Source organism: Castanea sativa, chromosome 5 (genome assembly GCF_040712315.1).
Source record: "Castanea sativa cultivar Marrone di Chiusa Pesio chromosome 5, ASM4071231v1".
NCBI lineage: Eukaryota > Viridiplantae > Streptophyta > Magnoliopsida > Fagales > Fagaceae > Castanea > Castanea sativa.
The window spans coordinates 79,009,522-79,024,251 of NC_134017.1; the positions used below are offsets into that span (position 1 = coordinate 79,009,522).

The 14,730-nt window shown below is 36.7% G+C and overlaps 3 protein-coding genes across 3 annotated transcripts; 2 read left to right on the forward strand and 1 right to left on the reverse strand.

Moving 5' to 3' along the window:
• Positions 1-6,015: 6,015 nt before the first annotated feature.
• On the reverse strand, positions 6,016-6,378 carry LOC142635881 (cysteine proteinase inhibitor 1-like). The gene has a single exon (XM_075809940.1). It carries the CDS (start codon positions 6,376-6,378, stop codon positions 6,016-6,018), a length of 363 nt encoding a protein of 120 aa, XP_075666055.1.
• Positions 6,379-9,441: 3,063 nt separating this feature from the next.
• Positions 9,442-10,360, forward strand: LOC142635882 (uncharacterized). Its single transcript, XM_075809941.1, has 2 exons — positions 9,442-9,543; positions 9,863-10,360. The coding sequence occupies exons 1-2, from the start codon at positions 9,442-9,444 to the stop codon at positions 10,358-10,360; spliced, it is 600 nt and encodes a 199-aa protein (XP_075666056.1).
• Positions 10,361-13,206: 2,846 nt separating this feature from the next.
• On the forward strand, positions 13,207-13,953 carry LOC142635883 (uncharacterized). Its single transcript, XM_075809942.1, has 2 exons — positions 13,207-13,382; positions 13,569-13,953. Exons 1-2 carry the CDS (start codon positions 13,207-13,209, stop codon positions 13,951-13,953), a joined length of 561 nt encoding a protein of 186 aa, XP_075666057.1.
• The last annotated feature ends 777 nt before the right edge of the window (positions 13,954-14,730 follow it).

A 14,730-nucleotide genomic window follows, 5' to 3' on the forward strand; every position in this document is an offset into this window, starting at 1 on the left:
ACGCCTAGGTTTTTTTTTGTGATTGAAAAAAAGTAGTAATTCCAAGTTAAAATAAATACTTTACATTAACCCTTTCCCAAAAAATAGAAGAGCCTCACGCGCGTGCTCAGAGGCTAGTATATATATATATATATATATATATATATATATATATATATATATATATATATGAAAAAAAAAAAAAAGAAGACCTAGAGAGTTTTTGGTTGAGTTGTCACCGGAGAAGGATAGTACTCCGGCTTGCCTGGGTGGGTGGCCACTGAAGACCAGACCTTGAAGGGATGTGGCGGTGAAAACTGGAAGGAGATGGACACACTTGACCTTCCAGCTTTAATGGATTGTTTATAATAATAATAATAATAATAATAATAATAATAATAATAATAATAATAATAATAATAATAATAGCTTAATAAATTATTAACTTAAAATATGAGCATTAAGTTTTTCTTTAAAATAGCTGACATGTTGCAGTGCCATTTCAGTTCGTAAGGGTTTTGTAGGAAAATTTGTCATACCTATAGCATTCTTCATGTTCACAATATTATGGATCTAGACATATACTTAAAATATATATGAGCTGTAATTTTCAAATACACACACACGTGCGCACACACACACACAGATATATATATATATATATATATTAATTTCCCTTTTCATATCTTCGTACAAATGTAAATACATGACCCTCCATGCATAAAAAAAATTACAACAACAATAACAAAGCTTTAGTCCCAAAATTTGGATCAACTATGGAGTTTTAATTGATTAGATTGGGTTACCACATGAATTCTTTTCTCCCATTCTATTTTATTTGAAGTCATACCCTCCTCAATTGACATAAAAAATTAATAAAACATAAACAAAAACAAAAATGAAATAAGCAAAATCAATATGAAAAAAAAAGAGAGTAAAAAATAACAATAGTTTCTCTAGGAAAGAGTTTTAAATGCATATATACTTAGATTAAGATAGAGTATGATTTCTATCTTGTATTAAAAATAAAAAAATGAATGACCATGTCCTACATGGCTACATGTAATTTCATTTTGTATGTGTATAAAGCTACCAATACCTACTTTTAGGTTTTCTCATACCTTCAGTTATGTTGGTAATTGAGGTCAATTACAAACTAGGTCCTCTGCAACATAATTAGACACTTTTTAACAATTCGATAGTTACAATAACGAGAGAGGAGGATTCAAACTTTTATTTTCCTAGTAAAGGATAGTTACAATAATGAGGGAAACAATTTGCTTGGCAGTCCTACAAAATTCTAGCTTGAACTTTTATCAATATTTTTTTCAAGAAAAATTTACTTGGTAATTAATCCTACCAAAAACGTCTAACTTGAGCTTTTATCAATTTTCTATTCAAGGATGATGCACTCTTTTGATTTTGGCCCAGTAAATACTTGCTATTTTCTTTAATACATAGAAAATTTGATATGTTTAGTGTGGGGAGTAAAAGCTCTTGAATGAACGTTTGGGCTTTGGGCTTGATTGGCTGGTACTAGTTTGTTTTGATTAGGGTCTCTAGGCCTACAAGTCAGTCCGCACAGTAGAGGTCCTCGAAGTTGTCCGAGGAGGAGTGTCTCCTCGGACAGGTCTAGCAATGACCCTGGGACTTGTTAAACGGGTTGGAAGCAGCGATCTGGAAGAACTGGTGGGTAAAAGTGTGATTCGAGCACCCTTTAGAAGCAAGAACGTGTGAGAAATATCTGAAGAAAAAGTTGCTACCACCACATTAAAAGCCCTGCATCTACCTCCCTGACCGCATTAATGGAGAAATGACCCCTGAACAGTAGAAGTCAGCCTTCCTGCTATTATTTGAAGACTTCAAGAAGGTGGTGGATGGGACAAGTATCTAAGGGGAAGATTTGTATGACACGTGGATGAACCAGTGAAGGAGAAGAAGTATATAAGAAGACGAGAGAGGAAAGAGAAGGGGACCTGCTTCTGAACTAGAAAAAGAACTAAGAATTGTAATCTTTGGCATAGAAAGAGAAGGAATATACAATTCTTCCTCGGCTTACGTCTGAGGAGGTTTCTTTGTCATACTTGTTTACCATTTGCATAGATTGTGGCACTCTAACCTGTTAATCAAACTTCCAATATCCCAAACCTAGGTTTCAAATCCATACTCTACCAATTTCATTGTATAAGGCTTATTGGGCCTGAGCCTAACACTAGTTTCTAGGTTCGGGTACAATTGTGCACTTATATTTAGTATCTAATCCTCTGCATTTTATTTTTTTTGCGATTCTTTTAAAAATTTATGCTACAATCAGGCCATGACAGCACGGAAACTCTTGACCATCAACAATAGGGTATAAGATCAATTCTTCCTACTCGTTACAAGTTATTGAATTTTTCCCGTAGAATTTAATTTAATGGAATATTATTGTAATTTCTTCTTCTTTGTATAAAATTGTTCATTTTTTTTTATTATTATTGGAATATTCAAGAAATCTTTATGGATTTATTTATTTATTTAGGCCTTAAGACCCTACCACATAAGAAGTGCAAGATGAGAGAGAATTTGTGTAAAGTTTATTGTTTATTTTTTTTTAAGTTAGCTTCATAACACTTATAGTCCTTTTTTTTTTGCATAATATTACTGGGAAAAAGTATAACCTCAAATTGAGATGAATGAAAAATATGACATAAAACCCAAAAAAGAGCTTCATCACAGCTACTTAATAAATCCATAACTCAAAATATGAGCCGTAGGTTTTTCTTTAAAATAGCTCACATGTTGCAGTGCCACATTAGTTTGTAATGGTCTTGTGGTAAAATTTGCCGTACCTATGTCATAATTTTCCTTCATTGTAAATTCTCTATATTTGCATGAGTGTAAAACTATACACGGACTCCTAATCACGCATATAAATACTAAAAAAGTTCCAGCCTTTATCTTAAATTTCACTTGTCCATTTTCGTTTTAGTTTTTTGGTTGAAAAACATTCTAAGACCTTCATCTATTATATGCATATGAAGTCTCAAAAATTTTGCCATGAAGTCTCAATAATTTTAAAATAATATATATTTTTTGAAATTTCCCTTTTGGTTATCCTCGTAGCAAATGTATATACTTGATTGTCTACACATAAAAAATTACAACAACAAAGCCTTAGTCCAAAAATTTGGATCAGTTATGGATTCTCAATCGATTAGATTGGAATACAGTGGCGGCTCCAAGAATTTTGTTTAGGGGGTCATTAAAAAATTTTAATAAAAAAAAACTTGAATATATTGAGTTATTGACTAAAAAAAAAATATTAATACATGAAGTTTTACAATTTTATAGTACAAATTTTAAAATTTTAAATTGTTATATGATAGTTCATTATGAGTTTCTATTGCCAATGTGGGTAGATATGAGCCTATGGCCATTTTATTTTGTTAAGTTTTCTAATATTTTTTTTTTATGCAGTTGTTATTATCTTTTTGTTATTGTTTTTATAAAAATTTTTAAAACTAAATGACTAAACTTTTTTTTTTTTTGATACACTATGTATCTACTTAATGACTAAACTAAACTCATTAGCTTTGTATTAATTATTAACACACACATCTACACTCATTCATATATAAACATATACACTATCTATCTACTTAACCAATCAAATGCTTGGACAATCACTAACTTCACAATTTTTTTCTTAAATTTTACTAACTTTATAACAAAAAGTTATTATAACATGATAACAATACACACACAAGTAACAAACCATCTTTATTTCCTAATTATTAAATTATATAAATTTATATTATATTTATATTGTATACACAAACGTCCACACACATTATAATTCACACAAATAGAATTATAACAAAAAGTAATGCACACAATTAATATTAGACACACACTCACACTCATAATATAAATTTATAAAAAAATTGTGATACTTACAATTCACAAACTCTTACACTTTACTCTTAGAGTTGGAAATACTTGTAATAAGGGTGTGCAAAATTTATGTCAGGGAGTGCAAAAATATTTTTAAAAATAAATTAAAATATTAAACTAAAAAAAATATTATATATAAATTAAAAATAATATTTTTAAAAATAAATTAAAATATTAAACTAAAAAAAAATATTATATATATATGTGGAGAGTAAAGATACCTTGATGGGAATATGGGCCGTTGGGTCATGCTAAGGAAGGCCGACCTGCTCTTGGGTTTAGGGCTTGTTAGTACTACGGGTCGGCCCATACGCCGAGGATCCGAGGATCCAGCCGAGGATGTTTTTCCCCTCGGACTGACATCAGAGAACCCGGGACTTCATGGTAAAGGTTAGGGAATGACACGGTCAAGACCAATGGTTAAAGGGGGTGAACCCTTGAATGTCCTAGAAGCACCGATGTTGGAAAAATGTCAAAGGTAAAGGCTGCTACCTCCACATTAAAGACCCTGCACCTACCACCCTGGCCGCATTAATGGGGAAGTGACACTTGAACAGTGGAAGGGAAACTTCTAGTTACTGTTCAAAGGCACTAAGAAAAGAAATATCTAGGCTAAGGGAGGAGTTGGGGCAACGCGTGTACAAAGTATTAAAAAGAGGAGTATTTAAGGAGGAACCTAGAACAGAAACGGGACGGACTTTTTTGTAACCTAAAAAGAAAAAAGACAAAGAGAAAGATATAATATAAGAACAGCTCTCGGCTTACGTCCGAGGAGGCCTATTTACAATATTCCTTGTTGTTTACAAGTACTTGCAATCTTTAGTTTGTCATTTAATCCCCACACACTTCTAACCTAGGTTTCAAGCCCACACTTTACAAATTCGTATTGTTTAAGGCTCATTGGGCCTGAGCCCATAACTGTTCTTGGGTCCAGGTGCAATTGTGCACTTACAATATATATATTTATATTTGAAGTCAGGGGGTTCATTTGAACCCCCTGAATATAGAGTAGAGCTGCCCCTGTTGGGTTACCACATGAATTCTTTTATTTCATTTTATTCTATTTGAAGTCATACCCTCCCCAGTTGACATTGTAGAGTACATATTTTTAGGTTGGCAAACTATGATCAAATGAAATTCATTTATAGTGTTTTTGATGAGTTTTGAGTGTGCTAAAGATGTATTTACAGTCCAAGACAAAGACCCAAGTTCAAGTCAACAAAGACTCAAGTTAAGCACAAGAAAGACTCAAGTTCACTGTTTGTGCGACTAGGGGTTGTACAACCAAGTTTATCTCATTCTCACTATGCTAGAGAAATTCAAAGTAGAATTGAGCCTCCATCTTTCCATCCTGTGAGAGTTCAAGTGCATATAGAGAAAAACCAACACGGTGTTGTTGCTGCCATAGTGCGGATTTGTATAAAGCCATAGGGCAATCTAGTCTACAATAGTATTTGGTTTAAGCTTTCAAGTAGGTTTCTTGGAGTCGCAAACAAGGAGCTTGTGTGCAGTCAATTAAGTACAATTGTTGATTAAAATATTTGATAGTGGATCTCAAAGTCACAACAGACTGGTTCGTGTGCAACAGTCCAATATAGAAAAATCCATGGATTAAGAGGTATGTGCTGTCGCGACTAATAAGAACCACTGTTTCACAAGTTTTCCTAGGTAATATATCCTAGATTTTATTTATTTTTATTTTATTTTTTATTTACTGTGAAACCACATATCTGAAACCAAAGATTTGTGAAACCACGGATCTTATCATTCCTATGAGATCTGTGCATTTTTGACATGTTAATTAATTTAAACAAGCGCATAATTAATTAATTATTTATTTGATTAAAAGTTTATTAAGTTGTGACAATTGGGGCCTAACTGACAAAAAAATTAATAAAACAAAAACAAAAATGAAATAAGCAAAACCTATATGAATAGGTAAGAAAAATGACAATAGTTCCAAGTCTTTATTACATTTGATATCCAAATCCTTCAATTATTTTTTTAAGGTAATTTAATCGTTCTCCAAATCAAACCAAAAGAAGTTTGGTCACATTTTGAACACTCAACAACCACCCTTTTTAGTTTAAGGTCAATGCATTAGACTGCATTAAAGTTGGTAAGTTTCCTTACATACGACCAAGGTTGGTCCAACACAATAGCTTTGTAGTTTCTGGTTTTTGCACCATGCTTAGCTTCCAAGACGAGCCGGTAATAGAACCCGTCTGAGAATCTGGACTCGCCCTTCACCACTCGCTCAAACAGCAAATTAGCATTTGACCTCCTGTTGAACTCGAACACCGCGAACTGTCCTATCTTCTGCACGCTTTCGTCATTGATGTTTGTTATCGGCTGCCAGTCATCTAAAGCATCAAGACCACTATGTTTGCCTCCTCTGGCTGTTGCGTAAATTGGAATAATGAGAAGCGTAAGAAGGTAAAAGCAATACTTCTGGGCCTTCATTGTGAGTTTGTAAACTGCTGTGCTGGTTTTGGTTAGAAAGGGCGTGAGAGAATGGTTTCAATGGTGGTTGGTATTTGTAGGGGATGACAGCTACCTATTGCTATGATTTGAAAATCAGAAATTTTCATTAAGGGATAAATTTATGTATTTATAAGGACTAGCCTCGTCACACTCACATTGTGCGTGCTGGCTTCTCTATTTTTGTAATCTGGTATTTGTATTAACTTTCAACTCTAATTAATTTGGGGTTTATACATTTTTAAATCATGGAAAACCTAGGTGTGTGATGACTGATAAGATTTGTGCATTTGTAACATGTGCTTTTAAAAAAATATTACTATATTAATAGGTACTAATTTTAGCAACTTTGTTCAATAAAATTACATTTTGCCCCCTTTAATAATGTCATCAATTCTTTTGGGAGTAATGTTATAGCCACAGACATTTTAACAACGTTTATACAAACTATTGAGGTAACAAATTTTTATTGGTTCATACATTTGCATCACTTTTTACTTATCAATAATCATTCACCATATTAGCAATTTGTAAAAAATTTGTAGTTTTAGCATTTTTCACATTTTAAAGAACATAAAAAATTAATAGAATAAATCTAAAACAAAAAATATAAGCCCAAAAAAATTAGTCCAACAACAAAAATTACCAATAATAAAACTAAAACAATTAAGCCCAATAAATTTATTTTACCCAAACAAACAACTTGGCCATTTAAAAAAAATTTAAACAAAAATCCTTAATAGTAAAGTAGTAGACTCAAAGGCCGAAACCGTTACATACAACTAGCAACAAAGTTGCTCCCTCTAACTCCAAGTCCTGGCTCTGTCCTTGGTTTGTTGGAGCATTATTTTTTTACATCTCTTCACATCCCTAGCAAGAATGGACCCAGAATTTCAAGTTAGAGGGGCCGAAGTATAAGGAAACAAAGAATTTTAAATAGGCATTCATATAGTATTAACAAATTATAAATACATAAAATCGTTATTTTTATCAATACACTAAGATGCAATCATCTACCAACAAAGATGAGGAAAAAAAAAACTTTTTTAATATTAAGTTGGCTTGGATTTTTTTTTTCTCGAAGTTAGAGCTTTCACAATGGTAGTGATAAAAAAATTAGCTTTTAGCATTTCAAAAATCTAATTTATCTATTTTACTACCTCACTTTACAATATATCTAGCACCAAATATTCTATTTTTTAAACTTCATTTAAAATAATAGGAAGAGAGAGAATTTGAGTTTTTTAATTGAAAGTAAAGTGATAATCGATCTTAATAAAATATTGTATTTGATTTTTAACAACTTGCTACAGTCAAATGATTATTGTAATTGTAAAATAAGAAAAAAAGAAGCTTTAGCACTTCTCCAATAACACATGGTTTTTTAGTGATAAAATAGATTTTTTTTGCTAAAATAACATCACCATTATGAATGTTTTTATTATTTTTGTTAAGTTTTTGAATTAGATAATTGTTAGTTGAAAGGGAGTCTGAAGTTTTGAAAGTAGGCAACTACAAAAATAATATAATAATAATAATAATAATAATAATAATAATAATAATAATAATAATAATAATAATAATAATAATAATAATAATTGTGAGATGCAAAAATTTAATAAAGTAGTAGTGCCACGTGTCATATTCGATACTGAGGAGGCCGAGGCAATTCCGAGAAGACCATACCCTCGGATGGCAAGGCTAGGGAACCGAGCCTTGGCCACGTTAATGGCACATTACCAAAGGAGGTCGTATTATAGGGTAAGAGGTCGTACTGTAGAGGAAGGGTTTGAGAAAGGGGGTTAGTCCTGGCGTGTCTGAAGGGATAGTAGCTGCCACCACATTTATTGCTCCCCACCAAACCCTCTGGCTGCATTTATGTGGAGAAGACCCCTAAACAGTATTGTCTTGGTTGCTGCAACTCACAGGAGATTTGGGGAAGCGTCTGATGGGACAACCACTCAAGTAGTGGCCTACATGGTTAACAAATGGAGGGCCAAGATCAATAGACGCAGCTATATAATGTAAGAAATCCTCCAGAAGAAAGGGTTCATCTAAAAATTTGTGGCGGAAAACTGTAACAACAAGAATTGAAATTGTAACCAAGTCTAAAAGGAATACATTCAAGACTATTGTGAGCATTGTTCAATTCATTGAAGCTTAGTTTTTATCTCACTCTCTACAAATTCATTGTTTTGGGCTCTTTGGGCTTTGAGCCTATTACTTCCTGGGCTTAGGATCCAACCCTTGCCTTTACAATTGGAGCCGTCTGTGGGAAAGCCTGAGCTTTAGTGAGATCAACGTTTAGCTATGGTAGGTTCAGGGCCTAACCGAGGAAAGTCCGTTGGTTCCCAACATCAAGATCGTATTTTCAATCTAAAATGAAGAGAGGACCAGAAAGTTAGTGTGGATACCACACACACTAGTAGGAGTCAATCTTGAGGTGGGAGTCACATTTCTCATGAGAAAAATACCAGAAGCCTGCAACTGGAGATAGACCATTTGCGAAGGAGGTTAAGCCGCGAGCAACTGTAGAGGAACCCCTTTGAGTTCTGACCATTCTTTTGGTGATGATAGCAATAATAGCTACTGGCCTAGGTCAAGCACTCCTCCTAGTGAATATTTTTCATGTGATAAGGAGCACCATGATAGCTAGAGAGGGAAGAGTGCGTCTCACAAAGGCCTAGGCAACGATGCTATAAGTAAGGTTCTAAATTAGATTTAGAAGTCACCTTTTACCCGTAGGATTGAAGGAGGAATACTTCCTCAGTGGTTTACTCAGCCAACATTCACCATGTATAATGGTAGAATGGACCCTGTAGTGCATGTTAACCACTTCAACCAGAGAATGGCTGATCACTCAAAAAATGAAACCTTGATATGTAAGGTGTTCCCATCCAGTTTGGGGCTTGTGGTGATGAGATGGTTCGATGGTCTAAGCAAGGCTCTATTAACTCCTTTAAGGAGCTTACAAGGGTCTTTGGTTCTCATTTTGTAACTTGTAGTAGAGTTTCTCGGCCTTTGGACTCCCTGTTGTCTATGACTATGGGGGAAGGGGAAACCCTGAAGACGTATTCTGATAGATACTGGGAGATGTTTAATGAGATAGATGGAAACTTTGATGACGTGGCTATAAGGACTTTCAAGGTAGGTCTTCCTGCCGAGCATGATTTAAGAAAGTCATTGATTAGGAAGTCCGTTAGGAGTGTGCGTTAGCTTATGGACCGTATTGACGAGTATAAGTGGGTTAGGGAGGATCAACAATAAGGTAAAGGGAAGGCTAAGGTAGTCCCTCAAGATAGAAGGGATTTTAAGTCAAACAGAGACAACAATAACCGTCTTCAGAGAGATTTTGCCGAGAAATCTAGACCTAACTGCTCAAGTGGTTAACACGATGTTCCGAGAGCCAGTACATTAAATCCTATTCAAAATTAAGAATGAGTCATACTTTAAATGGCCAAATAAGATGGGAGGAGACCCCACGAAGTGCAACCAAAGCCTTCATTACCAATACCACCAGGAGCGAGGACATACCATAGAAGATTGCAAGACTTTGTGGAGTCACCTGGAGCAACTGGTCCAAAGTGGAAAGTTAAAGCAATTCTTGTACCAACCCAACGGACAAGGTAGTCAGGCAAGGTCAGGAGCTCAAAGAGATGCTTCTACAAGACCACCTTTGGGTACAATTAATGTCATTCTTGCTTCTCCAGGAAGGACTGGCTCTCAGCCATCTAGGGTGATGTCTATAGCTTGGTCGTCTATAAAGGACTTGCCCCCCAATTCGAAGAAGGGTAGATTGGAGGCCCGATTGGCTTTGACCATTTTCGATGAGGATAAAGTTGGAACCTTGCAGCCACATGATGATGCCCTGGTAGTTGCTCTTAGGATTGGAGGGTATGACGTGAAGAGGGTATTGGTAGATCAAGGTAGCGATGTAGAGATCATGTATCCCGACCTATATTAGGGGTTGAAGCTGAGGCCCGAGGACCTGGCCTGCTATGACTCCCCCCTGATAGGGTTTGATGGGAAGATTGTCTTTCCAAAGGGCCAAATTAAGCTACCTGTTTAGGCAAGGTTAGAAGTCGTGAAAATGAACTTCATCATGGTAGACGCATACTTACCCTATACTGCTATTTTGGCGAGACCCTGGCTCCATGCCATGAGGGCTGTGCCTTTCACCTTGCACTTGAAGGTAAAGTATTTGTCAGGGGATCGGGTCGAGAAGCTGGTTGGAAGCCAGTTTATGGCTAGGCAGTGCTTAGTGGCTGCAATCAAGCATCAGGCCGGAGGTGAGTCCTCGGCTGCTACCGAGTAGGGTTTATAGCAATCAAAGGTGCCAGTGTGATCCGTGGACGTGGTGGTAGGAGAGGCAAGATGTGAGTAGTTAGGAAAGTTGTTATTGCTGATGATGAGGGTAAGTTCTTCCAGGTTGGAGTTTAGTTGCCTCCTCAAAAGAAGGAGGAGTTGGTAATATTTCTTAGGAGAAACATTGATGTGTTTGCGTGGAGCACTTATAAAGCTCTTCGGGTGGATCCAAACTTCATTTGTCATCACTTAAACATCAATCCATCTGCTATCCCCAAAAAGCAACCACCTTGGTGCTCATCTAATGAGCATTCTGATGCTGCCAGGGAGGAAGTGACCAAGCTTAAGTGGGCAGGATCTATTAAAGAGGTGTTTTACCGTGAGTGGTTAGCTAATACAGTGGTGGTGAAGAAGAAAAGTGGGAAGTGGCAAGTATGTGTGAACTTCACGGATTTAAATAAGGCCTACCCAAAGGACCTCTTCCCCATGCCTCGGATAGACCAGTTAGTGGATGCAACTGTGGGCCATCTTCGAATGAGCTTTTTAGATGCCTTTCTAGGGTACCACCAAATACCATTAGCTCTAAATGATCAGGAGAATACGGCTTTTGTTACGCCTATTGGAAACTACCACTATGAGGTGATGCCCTTTGGATTAAAGAATGCATGTTCTACTTACCAAAGGATGACAACCAAGATGTTCGAGCAACAACTAGGCAAAAATATTGAGGTTTATATAGATGATATGGTGGTAAAAATTAAGGTAGTATCCGAGCACATGGGTGACCTTATGAGCATTTTTAAAATACTAAGGTGGCACGTGGGTGACCTCGGGTAAATTTCAAGGCTACATGTTCACTCATTGTGAAATTGAAGTCAACCTTAATCAGATTAAGGAAATTAACAATTTGCAACCTTTTCGAAATCCCAAAGAGGTCCATAAGTTGACAAGGATGACTGTTACTCTAAATCGATTCATCTCTCGGTCGGCAGACAAATGTAGGCCTTTCTTCCAGTTGTTGTGTAAGTGGAAGGGATTTGAATGGACCAAGGAGTGTGTTCTAGCCTTCTAGCAACTGAAGGAATACCTTTCTCGGCCACCTATAATGTCCAGGCTCGAAGAGGAGGAGGTTCTGTTTTCCTACGTTGTTGTAGCCTCCCATGCAATGAGCTTAGTATTAATACGAGTTGACAATGGAATGAAAAAACCAGTTTATTATGTGTGCAAGTCATTGCATGAAGCAGAGGTTTGTTACCTACCACTGGGGGAAGCCATTTTGGCAATGGTGCATGCTACACGTAAGCTCCCTCATTACTTCCAAGCTCACACAGTTATAGTTTTAACCTAACTTCCTCTTTAATCCCTACTTCGGAGAGCTGATTACATGGGAAGAATTGCCAAATGGGGTACAATCCTAGGGGCTTTTGATATCAAGTATATGCCTCATACCTTTGTTAAGGGCCAAGTTCTCGTAGATTTGGTGGCTGAGTTTGCTGAATCTCCATTAGAAGAGGAGGCAGAAAAGTAGAACATAGATAGAAAATCAATTGGGATGGTGTCCTTGTAAGAACCTCTAACCTAGAGGGTATACATTGATGGTGCAGCTAATCAAAGGGGATTTGGAGTGGGGCTAGTTATGGTATCTCATGAGAAGATTACTATTGAGAAATCCTTGAGGTTGGGCTTCTTGGCTACAAACAATGAGGCCGAGTATGAGGCTTTGCTAGTTGGGATGGATATGGTTTAGAAAATGGGAGGAAGAACAGTAGAAGTGTTTTCAGATTCAAGGTTGGTTGTTGGCCAGGTAAATAGAGAATTGGAAGCTAGGAATTTGAGGATGCAACGATATTTGAGTCAAGTTAGGCACCTGCAATCAGAGTTCAAGTCTTTCGCCTTATAGCAAGTCCCTAGAAGTAGAAACATGCATGCAAATTCTCTTGCCACTCTCGTAACCTCCTCAACGCAGGGCCTACCTTGGGTTAACCTGGTTGAGGATTTGTGTAAGCCCACTGAGATGAAGAAGGAGAAGACTCAGATTCATCAAGTTAGGGCAGGGCCTAGTTGGATGGATCCTATTGTGTTGTTCCTTAAGGATGACATCTTGCCCGAGGAGAAAGGAAAGGCCGATAAGGTGTGAAGAAAATCTCCTTGGTTTTGGTTGTCCAAGGATTAGAAGTTATACAAGTGCTCTTTCTTTGGACCATATTTGCTATGCATCCATCCTGAAGTAGTAGAGCCACTCTTAGAAGAGCTACATGAGGGGATTTGTGGAAGCCATATGGGATGGAGATCATTGTCTCACAGGATCCCCACTCAGGAATATTGGTGGCCAAATATGCAAAAGGGAGCACAAGAATACATAAAGAAGTGTGACCAATGCCAAAAATTTGCTCCAAATATTCATTAGCTAGGGGGTGTGCTCAACCCTCTATCTAATCCCTAGCCTTTCGCTCAATGGGGCTTGGATATTGTAGGGTCTCTCCCTAAAGTAGCAAGAAATAGGAGATGACTTTATTCAGCACTGACTACTTTACCAAGTCGGTTGAAGCAGAGCCACTGGCAAATATTAGGGACGTGGATGCCAAGATATTTGTGTGGAAGAATACTTTCACTCAATTTGGGATTCCTCATACCCTTATCTTAGACAACGGACTTCAGTTTGATAGTAGAGCTTTTAGAAGGTATTGTTGCGAATTGGGGATCAAGAATATGTACTCTACTCCGGCTTATCCATAAGGGCATGGACATGTCGAGGTTGTCAATAAAGTCATAGTGAATCGACTTAAGAAGAGGTTGTATGATGTAAATGGTAAATGGGTGAAAGAGCTGCCACATGTTCTTTGGACATATCAGACTACCCCTTGTAGGTCTATAGGGGAAACACCCTTTTCAATGACTTATGGAGTTGAGGCTGTGATTCCTCTGGAGACTGGATTTCCAACGCTGAGGACAAACTTATTCACTCCAGACAACAACGACAACCTACTAGAAAAAAGTCTGGACTTAATTGAAGAACGGAGAGAAAATGTCATGGGGAAACACAAACAGAGATATGACTCAAGTGTGAAGTTAAGACCATTAGCCTCTGGGGACTTGGTGTTAAGGAAGGTGGTGGGAGTTGCAAAAAATCTAGCATGGGGAAAGTTAGGGCCCAATTGGGAAAAACCATACCTTATCACCTCTGTAGCTGGAATAAGTGCATACTTCCTAGAAGATCTAGACGAAAATGTTGTGCCACACCCCAGAATGTAAATAACCTGCGAATGTATTATTATATATGAAAGGCAGATCTGCCATGCTTTTATTTGTGACGTTATGTGTCATTCTTGATTACTTGTTTGAATATTAAACAAAACCTTGGTCATATGTGGTTCCTCAGACCAACACATACCTTGGGTAAATTAATATTCTTGATTACTTGTTTGAATATTAAACAGAACCTTGGTCATGCCTGATTCCTTGGACCACATACTATGGGTAAATTAATATTCTTGATTACTAGTTTGGATGTTAAACAGAATCTTGGTCATGCTTGGTTCCTCGGACCACATACCATAAGTAAATTAATGCCTCAATAAATTCTCTAAGGGTTAAACAGAATCTTGGTCATGACTGGTTCCTTGGACCACATACATTGGGTAAATTAATGCCTCAATAAATTCTTTAAGGCATAAACAGAATCTTGGTCATGCATAGTTCCTCGGACCACATACCTTGGGTAAATTAATACCTTAATAAATTCTCCAAGGGTTAAGCAAAACCTCGGCCAGGCTAGGTCCCTCGAACCACATGCCTTGAGTAAAATAACACCTCACAATTTCACCAAGGATGAGTCCTCGGCATATGAACCATCATGGGAAAACAAGGACTCGCCTTGGGTTTTGATTAAAGGATTCTAAAGGTACATTCATAAAGTACTCTTAATACGAGAGACCTCAAACACCCCTTTTTCTACAAAGTGTTTTGTTTACCTCTAAGGACTTAAACATTCCTATTGATTAAACAATTTTTAGTACTAACATGTAGTTA

Coding starts and splice junctions, on each gene's coding strand:
- LOC142635883 (XM_075809942.1), top strand. CDS start 13,207: ATGACTTTATTCAGCACTGACTACTTTACCAAGTCGGTTGAAGCAGAG. Junction 13,383..13,568: donor GATAGTAGAGCTTTTAGAAG/GTATTGTTGCGA, acceptor TACCCCTTGTAG/GTCTATAGGGGAAACACCCT.
- LOC142635881 (XM_075809940.1), bottom strand. CDS start 6,378: ATGAAGGCCCAGAAGTATTGCTTTTACCTTCTTACGCTTCTCATTATT.
- LOC142635882 (XM_075809941.1), top strand. CDS start 9,442: ATGGGGGAAGGGGAAACCCTGAAGACGTATTCTGATAGATACTGGGAG. Junction 9,544..9,862: donor TGGCTATAAGGACTTTCAAG/GTAGGTCTTCCT, acceptor TGGCCAAATAAG/ATGGGAGGAGACCCCACGAA.